The 20,509-nt window shown below is 43.4% G+C and overlaps 2 protein-coding genes across 2 annotated transcripts; both read left to right on the forward strand.

Moving 5' to 3' along the window:
- The first annotated feature begins 8,639 nt into the window (after window positions 1-8,639).
- Window positions 8,640-10,306, forward strand: LOC112255282 (caveolin-2-like). Its single transcript, XM_024428305.1, has 4 exons — window positions 8,640-8,700; window positions 8,930-8,979; window positions 9,787-9,974; window positions 10,156-10,306. Exons 1-4 carry the CDS (start codon window positions 8,640-8,642, stop codon window positions 10,304-10,306), a joined length of 450 nt encoding a protein of 149 aa, XP_024284073.1.
- A 4,157-nt stretch (window positions 10,307-14,463) lies between these two features.
- On the forward strand, window positions 14,464-19,390 carry LOC112255496 (caveolin-3). Its single transcript, XM_024428475.2, has 2 exons — window positions 14,464-14,690; window positions 18,351-19,390. Exons 1-2 carry the CDS (start codon window positions 14,574-14,576, stop codon window positions 18,690-18,692), a joined length of 459 nt encoding a protein of 152 aa, XP_024284243.2. The 5' UTR covers window positions 14,464-14,573; the 3' UTR covers window positions 18,693-19,390.
- The last annotated feature ends 1,119 nt before the right edge of the window (window positions 19,391-20,509 follow it).

A 20,509-nucleotide genomic window follows, 5' to 3' on the forward strand; every position in this document is an offset into this window, starting at 1 on the left:
GGCCTCGTGTAATGCTCATTCCTTCAACGATAAACGCAAATTCGACCATCACCCCTGGTGAGACAAAACCGCGACTCGTCAGTCCTGTCTGGTCCAGCGACGGTGGGTTTGTCCCCATAGGCAACATTGTTGCACGTGATGTCTGGTGAGGACCTGCCCTACAACAGGTCTACAAGCCCTCAGTCCAGCCTCTCTCAGCCTATTGAGGACAGTCTGAGCACTGATGGAGGGATTGTGCATTCCTGGTGTAACTCGGACAGTTGTTGTTGCCATCCTGTACCTGTCCCGCAGGTGTGATATTGGGATGTACCGATCCTGTGCAGGTGTTGTCACACGTGGTCTGCCACTGCGAGGACGATCAGGTGCCGTCCTGTCTCCCTGTAGCGCTGTCTTAGGCGTCTCACAGTTCAGACATTGCAATTTATTGCACTGGCCACATCTGCAGTCCTCATGCCTCCTTCCAGCATGCCTAAGGCACGTTCACACAGATGAGCAGGGACCCTGGGCAGCTTTCTTTTGGTGTTTTTCAGAGTCAGTAGAAAGGCCTCTTTAGTGTCCAAAGTTTTCATAACTGTGACCTTAATTGCCTACCATCTGTAAGCTGTTAGTGTCTTAACGACTGTTCCACAGGTGCATGTTCATTCATTGTTTGGTTCATTGAACAAGCATGGGAAACAGTGTTTAAACCCTTCACAATGATGATCTGTGATGTTAATTGAATTTTTTTGCTCAGTTTATATTCTGAAATAACATTTATGGACGTGTTTACTCATGTTTCCAATGAACAGGAAAAAAGGTATTGGAATACTTTCCTATTTTAAAATTGTACAGCAGGAATGTAAAGCTTCTAATTAACTTTCTCTCATTAACACATTATTTAAATAAAGTATAATTACAAGAGTAACAACAATAGATTTATCTTTTCTAATAATTACAATAATTAAAACCATCTTACAAGTGAAAAACTGTGTGTCATGTGCAAGTATATATTAATGCAAGGGATAAAAGGTAAAACTAGTATAAAACATCAAAACAGCAACATGGAGATTTAAAAATGGAACCATCCACCATGAATCTGAGGGATGCCTTAAATGTCGTCTGTGCCTGTCGTCATGGAAATGCAGTGAGGCAGTAGGCAGGGACACAGCAACAAGGTCCTCTGCTGCAGTGCTGGATGCTAGGCTTTTGATCCAGTTTGGGAGAGCATAGAGCGAAAGAGAGAGAGGCCTGAACCTGCTCTTCACATTACACAGGCTGTGTGTCTCATTACCCACAGCCTATAGCTACAGACATACAGAATGACAGAGCTTATTATCATCTGAATAAAGCCAGTGAAAAAGACAGGCCAGCATGAGACTTCTCAGTGATTGAATCTACCTGACTACATATAGTAGCCCTACTGAAGAGCTCAGTGACTTTCAACTTGGAACAGTCATAGGATGCCACCTTTCCAACAAGTCAGTTCATCAAAATTCTGCCCTGCTAGAGCTGCTCCGGTCAACTGTAAGTGCTTCTTATTGTGAAGTGGAAACATCTAGGAGCAACAATGGCTCAGCCGGGGTGGTAGGCCACACAAGCTCACCGAACGGGCCGCCGAGTGCTGAAGCATGTAATGTGTAAAAATCGTCTGTACTCAGTTGCAAAACTTACTACAGAGTTCCAAACTGCCTCTGGAAGCAACGTCAGCACAATAACTGTTCGGCGGGACATTCACAAAATGGGTTTCCATGGCCGAGCAGCCGCACACAATCCTAAGATCATCAAGTGCAATGCCAAGTGTCGGCTGGAGTGGTGTAAAGCTCGCCGCCATTGGACTCTGGAGCAGTGGAAATGTATTCTCTGATGAATCACGCTTCACCATCTGGCAGTCCTACGGACTAATCTGGGATTGGCGGATGCCATGAGAACGCTACCTGCCCCAATGCATAGTGCCAACTGTAAAGCTTGGTGGAGGAGGAATAATGGTCTGGGGCTATTTTTCATGTTTCGGGCTAGGGCCACCTTAATTCTACAGCATACAATGACATTCTAGACGATTCTATGCTTCCAACTTTGTGACAGTCTGGGGAAGGCCTTTTCCTGTTTCAGCATGACAATGCCCCAGTGCACAAAGTGAGGTCCATACAGAAATGGTTTGTCGAGATCGGTGTGGAAGAACTTGACTGGCCTGCACAGAGCCCTGACCTCAGCCCCGTCGAACACCTTTGGGATGAATTGGAACGCAGACTGCGAGCCAGGCCTAATTGCCCAACATCAGTGCCCGACCTCACTAATGCTCTTGTGGCTGAATTGAAGCAAATCTCCGCAGAAATGTTCCAACACCTAGTGGAAAGCCTTCCCAGAAGAGTGGAGGCTGTTATAGCAGAAAAGGGGGGACCAACTCCATATTGATGCCCATGATTTTGGAATGAGATGTTCGACGAACAGGTGTCCACATACTTTTGGTCATGTAGTGTATTTCATCCGTTAAAACATGTTTAAATTATTTATTTAAAGGTAGACTCAGCGATATTACATAGATGCATTAAGTAAACAGCCATTTCCGGAACAACTAAGAGCGTTGAACAGGCGCAACTTCTCTGCTGTTTTGGTTGCCTGGCTACCACACTGTACCAACGTGAAGTGAACCCGTGCACATGCGAAGATACTGTGTATGACGGTTTGTGAGTGCAGTCTTTCATCTCACTCATCTCAATATCTGCGGTGCTTGTGGCAATGTCTTTTCGCTGAATCTATCTACCTTTATGTCCATTATTTATTGAAATGTCTTTTAAAATGCCAGTCCAATGCATCCGGGGATCAGACATACACACTGGAGATCTACTAATGCGTCTAAAGGTTGGATAAAGCAGATGTTCCCCTTAAATCACCCGGGAAGCCAAAACTGGTAGGGGGTAATGTGCTCAGAGCAAATTCAAACAGAGTTGTCTATTTGAACCTGTAGTCAGCTGGAGGTCCTGGCCCAAAGCCCCTCTCCCTGATGATCTACAAAGATGATATAGAGTAGTGTCTGGCAAAGGTGAGGGCCACAAAGGGCTGCCTGCTAGCTTAGTAGTTGTATAATTCAATGTTTCTACACACACATTACTTAATTACAGTGCCTTCAGAAAGTATTCACACCCATTGACCTTTTCCACATTTTGTTGTTTAGTCTGAATTTAAAATTGATTAAAAATATTAACAATGTGTCACTGGCTTACACACAATACCCCATAATGTCAAAGTGGATTTTTTTTTTTTTTTAATGTTTACAAATTGATACAAAATAAAAGCTGAAATGTCTTGAGTCAATAAGTATTCAACTTCTTTGTTATTGCAAGCCTAAATAACTTCAGGAGTAAACAGGTTACATAATAAGTTGCATGGATGGTGCAATAATGGTGTTTAACATGATTTTTGAATGACTACCTCATCTCTGTACCCCACACATAGTTATCTGTAAGATCCCTCAATAGGGAGGGAATTTCAAACACAGATTCAACCACAAAGAGCAGGGAGGTTTTCCAATGTTTTGCAAAGAAGATGGGTTAAAAAAGAGGCAGATATTGAATATACTTTTGAGCATGGTGAAGTTATTAATTACACTTTGGATGGCGTATCAATACACCCAGTCACTCCACATATACAGGCGTCCTTCCTAACTCAGTTACCGGAGTGGAAGGGCACTCTGGGATTTCAGGGATTTCACCATGAGATCAATGGTGACTTGAAAAAAGTTATAGTTTAATGGCTGTGATAGGAGAAAACTGAGGATGTATCAACAACATTGTAGTTACTTCACAATACTAACCTGATTGACAGAATGAAAAGATGGAAGCCTGCACAGAATAAAAATATTCCAAAGCATGCATCCTGTTTGCAACAAAGCACTAAAGTAATACTGAAAAAAATGTGGCAAAGCAATTCACTTTTTGTTTGGAGCAAATACAATACCACACTTGCTGCGTACAACTCTCCATATTTTCAGTCATAGTTGTGGCTGCATCATGTTATGGTTATGCTTGTAATGGTTAAGGAATGGGGAGTTTTTAAAAATACAAAATGAATGGAATGGAGCTAAGCACAGGCAAAATTATAGAGGAAAACCTGTTTCAGTCTACTTTCCACCAGACACAGGGAGATGAATTCACCTTTCAGCAGGACAATAATCTGAAACACAAATCGGCCAAATCTATACTGGAGTTGCTTACCAAGAAGACAGTTCCTGAATGGCGGAGTTACAGTTTTGACTTAAATTTACTTGAAAATCTATGAAAAGACCTGAAAATGGTTGTCTTGCAATGATCAACAACAAATTTGACAGAGGTTGAAGAATTTTGAAAGGAATAATTGGCAAATGTTGCACAATCCAGGTATGGAAAGCTCTTGGAGACATACCCAGAAAGACTCACAGCTGTAATCACTGCCAAAGTAGCTTCTACAAAGTATTGACTTGGGGGTGTGAATACTTATGTAAATGAGATATTGCTATATTTAATTTTCAATACATTTGCAACATTTTTGAAAAACATATTTCACTTGTTCATTATGTGTTATTGTGTGTAGATAGATGGGTGAGACGTTTAAAAAAAAATCCATTTTGAATTCAGGTTGTAACTCAAATAAATGTGGAATAAGTCAAGGGGTATGAATACTTTATGAAGGCACTGTATATTATATGACAGATTAACAAAGCCACGGTGGCTTGAGTCACTTCTACATCATTTCTGTTATGTGATAAAGAGCAGGCACATCTCTGTCTCTGTCTGTGGGGCTCACCCACCAAGATGCCTGGTGCATTCCATCACCATGATTTCACCACACATCAATCATCACATCCAGTCTCAATACCCTACTCCAGAATGGCTGCTGTAAAAGCAATCCACCCATCAATACCTGGAGGAGACACTCCATTCAGTACACTATATCACCAAGTCGAAGCTTATTTCATGATGATTGTTGTCTGTATATTTATCTACACTTTGACTCAAGTCTGCAGTAAGCAGCAATGGGTAGTGGTACAGTACAGCAGACAAAGATGTGTGCAAAAACTAATTCACCCTGTCAGCTTGCATGTTTGGCAATTATGTTTCATGGGCTTCTAAATAGACAAATGCAGAGTAAAAAGTCTTGGCCAGCAGAGAGCGCTATAAAGCCATACATTATATCTCACTTCAATGGCTCTATTACAAGGCTTTGAACACACTGCTTGCTGGCTCTCCATGTCTGCAGACTGAAGGGCATACTGCGTCAGCGCCGTCTCCTGTGCTGTTCAACCAGGCGATGTGGATGACACCCCCAGCATGACAATAAAATCACATCACATCCATGTGAATCATGCTGGATGTGGATCTATTCAATCTATTGATCCAATTCAATGTCTGACACTTGTATATATATGCCCTGCGATACACTAGATGACCAAAAGTATGTGGACACCTGCTCAATGGACATCTCATTCCAAAATCTTAGGCGTTAATATGAAGTTGGTCCCCCTTTTGCTGCTATAACAGCCTCCACTCTTTTGGGAAGTCTTTACATTAAATGTTGGAACATTGCTGCAGGGACTTGCTTCAATTCAGCCACAAGAGCATTAGTGAGCCCAGGCACTGATGTTGGGAGTTTAGACCTGGCTTGCAGTCTACGTTCCAATTCATCCCAAAGGTGTTCGACGGGCTGAGGTCAGGGCTCTGTGCAGGCCAGTCAAGTTCTTCCACACCGAACTCGACAAACCGTTTTTGTATGGACCTCACTTTGTGCACGGGGGCATTGTCATGCTGAAACAGGAAAGGGCCTTCCCCAAACTGTTGCCACCAAGTTTGAAGCACAGAATCGTCTAGAATGTTATTGTATGCTGTAGCGTTAAGATTTCTCTTCACTGGAACTAAGGGGCCTAGCCCGAACCATGAAAAACAGCCCCAGACCATTATTTCTCCTCCACCAACCTTTACAGTTGGCACTATGCATTGGGGCAGGTAGTGTTCTCTTGGCATCCACCAATCCCAGATTCTTCCTTCAGACTGCCAGATGGTGAATCATAATTCATCACTCCAGAGAATGCGTTTCCACTGCTCCAGAGTCCAATGGCAGCGAGCTTAACACCACTCCAGCCATCACTTGGCATTGAGCATGGTAATTTTTAAAATTTATTTTACCTTTATTTTACGTTAAGAACAAATTCTTATTTTCAATGACAGCCTAGGAACAATGGGTTAACTGCCTGTTCAGGGGCAGAACGACAGATTTTGTACCTTGTCAGCTCGGGGATTTGAACTTGCAACCTTTCAGTTACTAGTCCAATGCTCTAACCATTAGGCTACCCTGCCTCAGAAGTGAGAGTTGCCACCGAGTACAGATGATTTTTACACGCTTCAGCACTTGACTGTCCCGTTCTGTGAGGCCTTCCACTTTGCAGCTGAGCCGTTGATGTTCCTAGAAGTTTCCACTTAACAATAACAGCACTTACAGTTTACCGTGGCAGCTCTAGCAGTGCAGAAATCTGACGAACTTGCATCCTATGATGGTGCCACGTTGAAAGTCACTGAGCTCTTCAGTAAGGCCATTCTACTGTCAATGTTTGTCTATGGATATTGCATGGCGGTGTGCTCGATTTGATATACTTGCCAGCAATGGGTGTGGCTGAAATAGTCAAATCCAATCATTTGAAGGGGTATATACTTTTGTATATACACTGCTCAAAAAAATAAAGGGAACACTTAAACAACACAATGTAACTCCAAGTCAATCACACTTCTGTGAAATCAAACTGTCCACTTAGGAAGCAACACTGATTGACAATACATTTCACGTGCTGTTGTTCAAATGGAATAGACAACAGGTGGAAATTATAGGCAATTAGCAAGACACCCCCAATAAAGGAGTGGTTCTGCAGGTGGTGACCACAGACCACTTCTCAGTTCCTATGCTTCCTGGCTGATATTTTGGTCACTTTTGAATGCTGGCTGTGCTTTCACTCTAGTGGTAGCATGAGACGGAGTCTACAACCCTCACAAGTGGCTCAGGTAGTGCAGCTCATCCATGATGGAACATCAATGCGAGCTGTGGCAAGAAGGTTTGCTGTGTCTGTCAGCGTAGTGTCCAGAGCATGGAGGTGCTACCAGGAGACAGGCCAGTACATCAGGAGACGTGGAGGAGGCCGTAGGAGGGCAACAACCCAGCAGCAGGACCGCTACCTCCGCCTTTGTGCAAGAAGGACCAGGAGGAGCACTGCCAGAGCCCTGCAAAATGACCTCCAGCAGGCCACAAATGTGCATTTCTCTGCTCAAACGGTCAGAAACAGACTCCATGAGGGTGGTATGAGGGCCCGACGTCCACAGGTGGGGGTTGTTCTTACAGCCCAACACTGTGCAGGATGTTTGGCATTTGCCAGAGAACACCAAGATAGGCAAATCCGCCACTGGCGCCCTGTTCCCTGTTCACAGATGAAAGCAGGTTCACACTGAGCACTTGTGACAGGCGTGACAGAGTCTGGAGACGCCGTGGAGAACGTTCTGCTGCCTACAACATCCTCCAGCATGACCGGTTTGGCGGTGGGTCAGTCATGGTGTGGGGTGGCATTTCTTTGGGGGGCCGCACAGCCCTCCATGTGCTCGCCAGAGGTAGCCTGACTGCCATTAGGTACCGAGATGAGATCCTCAGACCCCTTGTGAGACCATATGCTGGTGCGGTTGGCCCTGGGTTCCTCCTAATGCAAGACAATGCTAGACCTCATGTGGCTGGAGTGTGTCAGCAGTTCCTGCAAGAGGAAGGCATTGATGCTATGGACTGGCCCGCCCGTTCCCCAAATCTGAATCCAATTGAGCACATCTGGGACATCATGTCTCGCTCCATCCACCAACGCCACGTTGCACCACAGATTGTCCAGGAGTTGGCGGATGCTTTAGTCCAGGTCTGGGAGGAGATCCCTCAGGAGACCATCCGCCACCTCATCAGTAGCATGCCCAGTCGTTGTAGGGAGGTCAAACAGACACGTGGAGGCCACACACACTACTGAGCCTCATTTTGACTTGTTTTAAGGACATTAAATCAAAGTTGGATCAGCCTGTAGTGTGGTTATCCACTTTAATTTTGAGTGTGACTCCAAATCCAGACCTCCATGGGTTGATCAATTTGATTTCCATTGATAATTTTTGAGTGATTTTGTTGTCAGCACATTCAACTATGTAAAGAAAAAAGTATTTAATAAGAATATTTCATTAATTCAGATCTAGGATGTGTTATTTTAGTGTTCCCTTTATTTTTTTGAGCAGTGTATATATAGTGTATATCATTGTCTCACTATGTATTTTGTGTCTTGAAATCCGGCAAAATATGTTTTACAGGACGAAGCAGCATTACCAACATCATTATAATTAGCACAGTGTTATCAATGGACTCAAATCAACACATGTGCCTCAGATGTTTTTTGTATATAATTCGCAAATTTTACTCTGTCAATTACAATGTGGAGGACAGCTCCTCCTTTTGGAAAGTTCTCACACAGGTCAAAATTAGCTCCTTCATTTGGCTTGTCAGGCCTGTGAAAGCCAATTTGGGAATTCCACATTGAGGGAGTATGCACAGATGCAGTCACCAGTCCACTATGTCCCACTGGGGTGTCAGCGACTGGGCTGCTGGGGCGAGCGGAGTAGGATTGGTCTATGGTGGTCAACCTCCAGAGTGACCCCCCCGCCCTTCATCCTCTGTCCCAGCCCAGTGAAGGTGCACGCCACTGAGACACACACACCATGGCCACAGGGCGTTCACCAGCCAAGACCAGGCTAGACCTGGAGGACATAGTGGAGCAGGAGACTCCTCTGTGGGTCCCACCCCCGGGAATCCCTCCAGCCAGACACACAGCAGAGGGACTACTAGAGGAAGTAGTGGAGGTAGAAGCAGAGGAACCAGCCCAAGAGGATGACTCTGTCTCACTCTCCATCTCTATCCACAGTTACACCAGTGAAGGACAGGGACCCAAGGGGAGTCAACAAGTGTCTAAAGGTAACTGACACACACTGCTGCACAGCCCGGTAAACAGCGAGTTAAAGTGAAGGTTTATACAGACAGAGAGCACTCTGTGGGAGATAAAAGCACTGCGTGTGCTTGCAAATACTCCGATACCCCACATCCCCTGTCTGTTGACTTCCAGATAGGGGAAGGAGAGGTTTAAACACAGGCATGAAATAAGAGCAACAGTATGCATATAATCACGTATTGATGTTCTGAGATACTCTGGAAATGTTATGGTTGAGATAGGGAAGGATTTGGGTCACCTACATAGAGTTCTCTGTACACCATGAGCCATTAATGGTAAACTTGTTAGGTAATGTCTATACAATGCATACAATGTTCAGTGGTATGGATTAACTGGCTAGGATTTTATTGACATGAGCACTCATGTATCTCAAACCCCGTAGCTTTAATGGTAGACTGGACACACATCTGAAGGCAATAGAGAGGGAGATCTGGCATCCAACAAAGTGGAATCTGATGTTGAAAACTGGTGTGCTGAGCGACGCTGACCTCCTGTGGACACAGTTTGAACTATACCTCGTTTTTCATCTCGCCCCGTGACCATATTATAAGTAATGATTCAGTCCCATTGTAATGTGGTTATTGCAGTGAGTGTGATTCAGTTCATGTCTGTGGCTTCTCTGCATCACATTAAATAAATAAAAGATATGAAGTATTTGAGAACCTCCCAACATCCTTATTCTGACCATCCCTATACATAGAACTTCACTAAAGTCCCATGCTAAAGAGAGCTCCCACCAGGCCATGACCTGACTGTCCTCTGTGTCTCCTGAGGTGACGTTTGAGGACGTGATAGCTCAGCCCCCCTCGGTGCGGAGCTTCGATAATGTGTGGCTGTGGAGCCACGCCCTGTTTGAAGTGTCCCGTCTCTGGTGCTACCTGCTCATCTCCATCCTCCTGGCCGTACCCGTCTCTCTGGTAGCAGGGATCCTCTTCACTGTCCTCAGCTGCCTACACATCTGGTGGGTCCTCTCACCTTTGACCTCCTCTGATGTGGTCCATCCAATGTCTTCAGTTGGTGATTGATGGAGTCGAATGATGTGCCCATGGTTTCAATGAATTGTGTATAGTGTAAACTTGCTTTAAGAGATATTGCACTGGCCTGTTAATGCTCAGTCTGTCTGTCTGCCTGTCCGTCCCCAGGCTGATCATGCCCTGTATGCAGCTCTTCCTGATCAACATGCACTGGGTTCAGACTGTTTCGAGCAGTGTGTTAAACATCGCCATGACTCCCTTCTTTAAGAGTATGGGAAAGTGCTGTGGTAGCATCAACGTCCGACTAGCCAGGGACTGATGTTGGGCTCTGCCACCTTCTATGGGAGTGATGGTGGAGGGAGGGTGGAGGGAAGGAAGGAGGGAGGGAGGGAGGGAGGGAGGGAGGGAGGGAGGGAGGGAGGGAGGGAGGGAGGGAGGGAGGGAGGGAGGGAGGGAGGGAGGGAGGGAGGGAGGGAGGGAGGGAGGGAGGGAGGGAGAGGGAGGGAGGGAGGGAGGGAGGGGGGCTGGGCTGAAGCACACTACATTGGCACTGGTTGTTTGCAGTCATGTCTTATTTTCAAAGAAAAAATTACTTTGCAACCTTTACTCTGCAAAGGATGGATTTTAAAAAGTAGAACTTGTCATATTTATTTAGTAAATCTGTTCAATTATATTACACCGTATCTAAAAATAATATTATTTATTTTTTCTTATTTTAGTACAAAATACTAATATAGAACTATTATTGGTTCATTGGAGTCAGTTTCATCTCTAAACCATAGCTTGAAGAAATGTGTTAGCAATTAAGATAAAACATAATGAGCTACAGACTTGTCTCTGGAGCCTAAATAGACTTAGGCAATTATAGTTGCCCCAGCAATTCAAATTATGTAAACTTTAAAAGCACTGCACAGCTGTTGTGAGATGCTAATGCACTCTACCGTACTAATCATTGGGATTTCTGACCCTTAGCATGCATATACTACCATTCACAAACTTATGAAGCAACTATTTTTGTGATACAGTTCATTTTCAATGGAAATTGCAGTGAACCTTGCCTATACCACAGGGATACATTCTTCAATTTCTCTGGGATTGTAAGAAACCCTTTTAAGTTGTCTGGCAGACCCTACTGTTCAGTAAAGAAGTCAACATCAATGTCAAAACATCTAGGAGTCTTAGACGTTCAATTTTACTCCCATGCGGTCAATCTGTTGGGGTGCCATCTGTCTGTCTGTCTGGCTCAGTCTGTCGGTCAGGACCCACTGCAGTTTACAGCATTGACACACACAGGAGACACAGGCATGCCCTCCGTGACAATCAGGGATCTATTTCTGTCCCTCCTCCTTCTCCGTGCCCCGACCCCCAGCCCACCAGACCCCAGCCCACACTCTGATCCCATTCCACCACTCCCCCACCCCTATTTCCATCTCTCCCACTTTCTGTCTCTCTGCCCAAAGGGAACTGGTACAGGGAACATGGTCAAGCCACTGCTCTTCCCTAAAGACACAGTTCACTTGACTCAATACAGTATTTTTTGCATGCTACTGGACAGCAGTCTGTTGGTGGAGATAAATTGCAACAGGCTTACAATAGTGATACACTGCTATTACTGTTGCTTGCTTAGCTAACACTTCTTTTTCCTCCTCTCCTTCCTCTTTTCCATATCATCATAATGTTTCTATGGTCTTGTTTATGCAACAAGTAAATATAGGATGTAATGACTGATCGTGACAACTGCAAGAAATCCTAAAGATGATACATTTATTTTGAGAGAGTATTGTGTTTTATAGGGGTATTACAACAGAACATGGCCAAGATGTTCAAATGGAGGGTAAAAAAATAATAATCACAGTGGTTGTAGAGGGTGCAGGAGTAAATGTCAATTGGCTTTTCATAGCCAATCATTCAGAGTTAGAGACAGCAGGTGCGGTAGAGAGAGAGAGAGTCGAAAAAAGTAGTCCCGGGACAAGGTAGCACTTCCAGTGAACAGGTCAGGGTTCTATAGCCGCAGGCAGAACAGTTGAAACTGGAGCAGCAGCACGACCAGGTGGACAAGGGACAGGTAGTCCTGAGGCATGGTCCTCCGAGAGAGAGAGAGAGAGAGAGAGAGAGAGAGAGAGAGAGAGAGAGAGAGAGAGAGAGAGAGAGAGAGAGAGAGAGAGAGAGAGAGAGAGAGAGAGAGAGAGAGAGAGAGAGAGAGAGAATAATATCTACTTTAAAATACCACTAAAACACATGTCCATAAGAAGTAGAGATAATTTGTGCAGGCTTATAATACAAAATAGATACAAATTGCACTGGTGAGTTAGTTGAGCTTTTAAGGGTGATAAAGATAATTCATGAATAATAAAGGCTTATACGAAGTCAATGACAAGCTCTTGCTTTCTTCATACAGAATGCATACCATCAAAGAGGTGGATCCCTAGCGTCTATCACCTACAGTACAATGACGAGTTTGAGTATGCTCTTTCCCTGGTAGGTGATGGATGTGCCTGGGTTGACGGGAGCCATGGGATAAAACACTCCATTTCTTGTCTCCAAAGTACTCTAATTTAATATTGATTTTGATTTGTCAATGAAATCAGCTACTACTAACTAGGGTTGGAAAATTCTGGGTAAATTGAATGAATTCCCTGGTTTTCCAGAAATGTTCCATGGTCACTCTTGTTCTGTTCTGTCTTGCCCTGAGACTCATAAGGACAGGGTGTGAGGGTAGCAGGGTAACCTAGTGGTTAGAGTGTTGTACTAGTAACTGCAAGGTTGCAAGTTCAAATCCCTGAGCTGACAAGGTACAAATCTGTCATTCTGCCCCTGAACAGCCAGTTAACCCACTGTTCCAAAGCCGTCATTGAAAATAAGAATTTGTTCATAACTGACTTGCCTAGTTTTAAAAAATCTCTCTTTTACAGTAACTAGTCTTGCATTGGCACTGACTCACTACTATGTGCTGTCCAGCAATATGCCATAGGTTAAATTAAATACTTTATAGTGGACGTATTGAGACAGTGACACACTGCACAGTGTTCTACCACCAGTGAGGCTTGACTCATAAATGAAAATGTCATTTATTTTTTATTCTATTTGCTTGCTGTACAGCCCATAGAATTTGTTAATAGACATAATGGAAGTTGTCAATTATGTCACTGACTGCTTATTAACTGTAACATTTGCAATGTCAGCGGTAGTTTATCAATATAAAGCTAGACAAGATTCTCAATCAAATATATTTTTTATCACAGTGGGTGACAGCTTAATGATGACTGAAAATGAGCACCTCAAGAGGGCATTTGTCTACAGGGCTAGCTGAAACTCATTTGACATTGTATAATGATGGTCAGTTCACAGCTGAAATGCACATCATCCATTGCTTATTAAAAGTAATTACATTCCAAAAAATGCATATGTAAAGTGCATGTTTCTAATTCTTAATGTAGGTATGCATCAACACCTGCTGAACTACAATATGCTTTCTTGTGCTTTCATCAATACGTTGATGAGTAGAAGTGGACAAGTTTTACTTCAATGACCGGTGAGGATACAGAGAGAGGATCACGTTCATCTTTTCTGAATGAAGGGAAGAGGTAAAGACACCGAGCTGGGATTTACAACATAAACCTTGTGCTAGTGACCAGAGGGCTGAGGACTGTTACACAGTCAAACAACATTCAATGACTTTTGGCCTCGATAAAAACAAAAACAAATCATACAACAACAAAACATGGATGAATGATGAATGATCTGGTAAATCCAATATGTATACTTTCTCATTCTTTACTTGAACCCTTTATCAATTAAGTATCTTGTTTTGAAAATGTTCTATGCATTCACATATACTTTGTTGACTAAGCATAATACAGTGGATTACTGTTTATGACAAAGTCCTACATTCTTCCTGTCTGGAGGTTGTTGGTCAGCGCGGATGGTACTGTAGTGAACTGTTGGTGTTAGTGGGAGCAGGAGTAGGAGAGTCGTCACTGCATCACCCTAGAGTGGAAATTCATGCTACCATGTAAGCCCTGCCCTGCTGACCCCACAGCCCAGTGTGAAATTTGACACGGCTCTGGGGTCCCCTTTAAGACATGCTTTTGCTGTGTGTGTGTGTCTAGGTGTGTGAGTCTAGGTGTGTGGGTGTATAAGTGTGTGTGCATGTGTAGGTGTGTGTGTATAGGTGTATGTATATGTGTGTGTGTGTGTGTGTGTGTGTGTGTGTGTGTGTGTGTGTGTGTGTGTGTGTGTGTGTGTGTGTGTGTGTGTGTGTGTGTGTGTGTGTGTGTGTGTGTGTGTGTGTGTGTGTGTGTTTGTGTGTGTGTGTGTGTGTGTGTGTGTGTGTGTGTGTGTGTGTGTGTGTGTGTGTGTGTGTGTGTGTGTGTGTGTGTGTGTGTGTGTGTGTGTGTGTGTGTGTGTAGCAGCTGTCCACGGGAATTTCAGCCGTGTCGTCACAGTGGTAACAGGGAGGATCAGTGTGACTGAGGGGGCTGCCTGCAGTCTGCTTCAGTGGGTTCACACTCACTGTCCTCTGCCCCAGCCCTCCACCCCCCACTACTCTCCCTGCCTCTGCCCCAGCCCAGGCCCACGGCCCCACCATGGCCGACCAGTACCAGTTCAACACCAACGAGGAGAAATTTGTGAAAGACAGCCACACCAAGGAGATCGACCTGATCAACAGAGACCCTAAATTGATCAATGAGGATGTGATCAAGGTAGGTAAACCATGACGACGCCACCCACTCACACGCACACTGAATCTACAGGTTGAACTCGTTTTGCCTCAAGTAAGGAAAGACAAGTTTTAAACCTTAGTTTAAAATTAAGTCTAAAGTCTAAACTTAAACCCAACACTGAACACTTCAGTATGTTGCTGTGTTGCTGCCATGAATGTCCCAAAATAGTCCCAGGCCTGTTCCTTATGCCCCAGCACGGCACCCAGCGTTTATTTCTGGAATGGGGCTAAAGCGCTGTGACAGACAGGGATATTATGAGGTGGTTTCTTTTCAGAGCTTTATAGCTGCTTTTCCTGTGTTTGTCGTCATGTTTACATACAGTGAAATCTATCATGCGCTATATTTCCCCAGAGCTCAGGAGAGCGTGGAAGGAGATAGTCTACTGCCTGGCTAAACAGGGCATATGAAAAAACTTTTATTGACTTGAGTGAGTCATCTGTTAAGTATAAGTTATTGGTAATGGTTAGCCCCCAATACATGCTAACCTTTCCTGTTATTGATAATGGTTAGCTCCCAAGACATGCTAACCTTTCCTGTTATTGGTAATGGTTAGCCCCCAAGACATGCTAACCTTTCCTGTTATTGGTAATGGTTAGCCCCCAAGACATGCTAACCTTTCCTGTTATTGATAATGGTTATCATGTCTTGGGGGTGTGTTATTCACGATTCATTCAGGATTATCTGTAGTCATGGTATCACCCACATGTTAATGTGGAAGTGTTTAGAAACCCATTATTTACGATAAAAGTGACTCCAGAAGGACACAATACATTATTTTGCATTTCTATAGTGTACAAATAATCTGAAACCCAGTCATAATGAACTTCAAATGCATCCAAAACGTTTGTAGAGTCACAAGCTTGACGTAGTTACCACATGCTAGGAATATGGGACCAAATACTAATCTTTTGACTACTTTATTTCTAAGAATCTTTCAGGGTGTCAATATTTTTGAGAGAAATATTTTAGATATTTTAGATATTTTTAGAGAGAAAAAAGGTGTGACTTGTTACACTTTTTTTTCAGAGTATACTATAGCTCAGTATTTTCATTACTTACAGTGGCTTGCAAAATGATTCACCCCATTGGCATTTAACCTATTTTGTTGTCTTACAACCTAAAATTAAAATATATTTTTTTGGGGGGGTTGTATCATTTGATTTACACAACATGCCTAACACTTTGAAGATGAAAAATGTTTTTTTTATTATTGTGAAACAAGAAATAAAACAAAAAAACAGAAAACTTGAGCCTGCATAACTATTCACCCTCCCCCAAAGTCAATACTTTGTAGAGCCACCTTTTGCAGTAATTACAGCTGCAAGTCTCTTGGAGTTTGTCTCTATAAGCTTGGCACATCTAACAACTGGGAATTTTGCACATCCTTCAAGGCAAAACTGCTCTAGCTCCTTCAAGTCGGATGGGTTCCGCTGGTGTAAAGCAATCTTTAAGTCATGCCACAGCTTCTCAATTGGATTGAGGTCTGGGCTTTGACTAGGCCATTCCAAGACATTTAAATGTTTCCCCTTAAACCGCTTGAGTGTTGCTTTAGCAGTATGCGTAGGGTCATTGTCCTGCTGGAAGGTGAACCTCTGTCCCAATCTCAAATCTCTGGAAGAATGAAACAGGTTTCTCTCAAGAATTTCCCTGTATTTAGCACCATCCATCATTCCTTCAATTCTGACCAGTTTCCCAGTCCCTGCCAATGAAAAACATCCCCACAGCATGATGCTGCCACCATCATGCATCACTGTGGGGATGGTGTTCTCTGTTTGCTTTTTTCCCCTTTAATAATCAATGGCTTTTTTTCTGGCCACTCTTCCATTAAGCACAGCTCTGTGGAGTGTACGGCTTAAAGTGGACAGATACTCCAATCTCCGCTGTGGAGCTTTGCAGCTCCTTCAGGGTCAACTTTGGTCTCTTTGTTGCCTCTCTGATTAATGCCCTCCTTGCCTTATCCGTGAGTTTTGGTGGGCGGCCCTCTCTTGGCAGGTTTGTTGTGGTGCCATATTCTTTCAAATGTTTTTATAATGGATTTAATGGTGCTTTGTGGGATGTTCAAAGTTTCTGATATTTTTTTATAACCCAACCCTGATCTGTACTTCTCCACAACTTTGTCCCTGACCTGTTTGGAGAGTTCCTTGGTCTTCATGGTGCCACGTGCTTGGTGGTGTGCCTTGCTTAGTGGTGTTGCAGATTCTGGAGCCTTTCAGAACAGTTGTATATATACTGAGATTATGTGACAGATCATGGGACACTTCGATTGCACACAGGTGGACTTTATTTAACTAATTATGTGACCTTTGAAGGTAACTGGTTGCACCAGATCTTATTTAGGGGCTTCATAGCAAAGGGGGTGAATACATATGCACGCACCACTTTTCAGTTTGGAAAGCATGCCTACAACCAATTTTAAAGTTGTGATAATTAAAAGGAATAGACTGTGATTCAGTAGTAATATTTCAAATTCTAGAAATTGGTTTACATCTGTTAGGCATCTGTTGAGTGTAACAAGTGAATTACCATTCAGGGTTGAGTTGCAGATGTCTATGTAAGGACCAGGTGTTGGATACTGAATACAACAAGCAATTACAAACTGGGCCATCACAGACTTGCATTTTACGTGAAGAAACTCTGGGTTTCAGCCACTTTTCAGTAGACAACACAATGACGTCACACACTGACTTTTGGAGGCAGAAAATGAAAGCCATCACCATCTGCGCCCATTCAACATAGACCACATTTACATACTGTAGTTATTACTTCTAAATAAAACACGTTTTTGGGGTTCTCATACGCTTACAATGTTGTTTTGATTATTGCTTGAGCAGTTGCTAAGAGTATATTTAGTTGTGATCTTTGCCAAATACCTATTTTAGATTCAGTAGTTAACGCTCATTGATATAGTCTGTAGTAAAGTTAGCGAAGGGTATGTTTACCAGTTGAAGTTGAAGTGTTTCAAAAAAATGTTTTTTACGTATAATGCAGTTGATGGGCAACGATGACACACACATTATAATAAGCAGGTCATTCATGCAAGCTTTTACAATCCATTCATAATCCAAGGTAGTGGGAAATGCACTCATAAGCAACATGTAAATGGAGGCTTTTTTGCTAGCGGTCTATGAGAACTCCCTGTGTCCCTAGTGTGGCAATGTTTGCTAACACAGAAAGGGGTCTATTTGTTAGTACAGTACACAGAACAGATTGAAGTGTGGTATAGGCCCTCAGTATAGTTGTGTTTATTTCATCCACTATGTACCCCAGGCACTACTAATGATAACAGTAATGTTGTTAAGTCATAATATCACATGCATTTTTGCATAATCATATCCATTGATTTGTGAGGAAACTGGGCAAGGATTCAATCAAGGGTGCACTGTTGCTAAGCGCATTGTTCTTGACTTTAAAAGGGAATTTACACTTGTGCCGACATTCACAGCATTTACCATTACTTTTCCGTGAATATTAAGAAAATGACCTTCCAAAGGCATATTGTCGACAGTGCAATGGGTTTGTTGACAACACGTCGTTGATTAAATCCTGGCCCTGGTGTTAGGTACTCACTAGACTAAACACTAGACTTCCTTTCATCAGTGAGAATTCACTAACGTCGTCCATGGTATTCCTTCCCTGCAGGTAGAGTTTGAGGATGTAATCGCAGAGCCTGACGGCACACACAGTCTGGATGGGGTGTGGAAGCTCAGCTACACCACCTTCACCGTGTCCAAGTACTGGTGCTACCGCATCCTCTCAGCCATCTTCGGCATCCCTGTGGCCCTGCTCTGGGGCTTCCTCTTCGCCTGCATCTCATTCTGTCATATCTGGGCCGTGGTGCCCTGCATCAAGAGCTGCCTGATCGAGTCACAGTGCATCAGTCGTATCTACTCCCTCTGCATCCAGACCTTCTGTGACCCCTTCTTTGAAGCCTTGGGCAAAATCTTCAGCAGTGTGAAAGTGGCCCTGCGCAAAGAGGTCTAGACACTCACACCAGAGGTGGCTGGTGAGGGGAGGAAGGCTCATAATAATGAATGGAATGCAGTCAATGGAATGGATCAAACACATGGAAAGCCATGTGTTTAATGTGTTTGAGGCCATTCCATTATTCTGTTCCTGCCATTACTGTAAGCCTGTCCTCCCCATTTAAAGTGTCACCAGCCACCACTGACTCACACCCACCACAGTGTTTACATGTGTTTGGATGAAATGTTGCACCCTTTTTATATGCCAGACCAGATGACCAGTCCTGGTGTCCTCATATTTCCCAAGACACCCCCCGTTACCCTCACCCAGCCCGGAGCCCTGGGCCTCGCCCAGTCCATCTTGCCCTTTGAGTCCTGACATGCTCAGAGCGACCAGTGCCATTAGAGGCTCTGTGATAGCTGCAGCATGGTTGGGTGACAGCTCTGGCTCCGTTGGAAGGCAGAGAGCTGCCTGTTCATTGAGGGAATAGAGCGCTGGCAGCCATGGAATATATCTTGAGATGCTGAGGACAGTAGCTTCTCGGTCACATGACATAAACACCCCAGTCACTCTAACGACATTGCAGTGCCTGTAGGACAATACTGCCTACACAGGGCTACACAGGGCTCTCCAACCCTGTTCCTGAAGAGCTCCAACCCTAATCTAGTACACATGATTCTAATAATTAGCTGGTTGATAAGCTGAATCAGGTTAGTTACAACTAGGGATGGAGTGAAAACCTACAGGAGGGTCATTCACAGGAACAGGGTTGGAGAGCCCAATTCTGAATTGATATACAGTATATTAAACAGTCAGATGTGTGTGTGTGTGTGTGTGTGTGTGTGTGTGTGTGTGTGTGTGTGTGTGTGTGTGTGTGTGTGTGTGTGTGTGTGTGTGTGTGTGTGTGTGTGTGTGTGTGTGTGTGTGTGTGTGCGTGCATTTTGTGCCTGCTGATAAACTAGTTGATGTTGTACAATAGAAAAGAGAATTGTAGTGCTTCAACAAGATTATATCACCTTTTACAGAATCAATAAGATGCATTTTCTCAACTGAATAATTTTGATTAAACACATTCTAAATTGTACATTTTGCTTCACATTTCTTTCACATAAGCTACCAATAAATTGACTGTGTGGCTGTTGAAACTGTAAGAATGTTAGAAAGAAAGGAGACTCAGGTTTTAAAATGATAAGTAGAATTTTCTATTTGCAGGTCCTACAATTCAGCCAAGTATGTGGCATTAGAGTGTAGGCCAATTATCTCACTAAAGATATACGACATTGGTATTATTGCATTTGTTTATATATTGATTGAGAAAGAGAAGTACAAATATCTGTTGTCGATTTATGATGAGTGGGGCCTAACCTAATCTGTGGGGAATTTGCTCTATCGGCATTTGCACATAATTATTTGATGGATAAGACTGTGGCTATAAACATTCCAGAGCAGTATTTGGGTTTCTTTGAATTGATATCACAGATTATTATTATCCTCTTGGCCTCTATAGATGTAGGATCTTAATTTGATCCAGTTTACTACAGCAGTAAAATAATCCTGCAGCAACAGGAACTTTGAATTATTATGTGGATTATAATTCATTTTTGTATGGGTTGATACATTTTTCGTGAGGGAAAATCAAGTCTGAAATTTTAAAGTGGAAATTATAAACTTATTTTTGTAACCAGGTGGACCAGTCATTCTCATTGGAAGGTAAGGACAGAAAAGCCTATTGAGAACCAGTGGTCTGGAACCAGACACGTAAGGACATGCCTATAAAAGTAGCATTATCCCATCCCAAATATTTTTCCTATCTTTCAATGACATGTGCACATGAA

This window comes from Oncorhynchus tshawytscha, linkage group LG07, assembly GCF_018296145.1.
Source record: "Oncorhynchus tshawytscha isolate Ot180627B linkage group LG07, Otsh_v2.0, whole genome shotgun sequence".
NCBI classification, from domain to species: domain Eukaryota; kingdom Metazoa; phylum Chordata; class Actinopteri; order Salmoniformes; family Salmonidae; genus Oncorhynchus; species Oncorhynchus tshawytscha.

Excerpts from the sequence above, each read along its gene's own strand:
- LOC112255282 (XM_024428305.1), top strand. The coding sequence starts at position 8,640 with ATGGTGGTCAACCTCCAGAGTGACCCCCCCGCCCTTCATCCTCTGTCC. Across the intron at positions 8,701-8,929 it reads TCTGTCCCAGCCCAGTGAAG|TTACACCAGTGAAGGACAGG; the intron begins GTGCACGCCACT and ends CTCTATCCACAG. Across the intron at positions 9,975-10,155 it reads CTCAGCTGCCTACACATCTG|GCTGATCATGCCCTGTATGC; the intron begins GTGGGTCCTCTC and ends GTCCGTCCCCAG.
- LOC112255496 (XM_024428475.2), top strand. The coding sequence starts at position 14,574 with ATGGCCGACCAGTACCAGTTCAACACCAACGAGGAGAAATTTGTGAAA. Across the intron at positions 14,691-18,350 it reads TCAATGAGGATGTGATCAAG|GTAGAGTTTGAGGATGTAAT; the intron begins GTAGGTAAACCA and ends CCTTCCCTGCAG.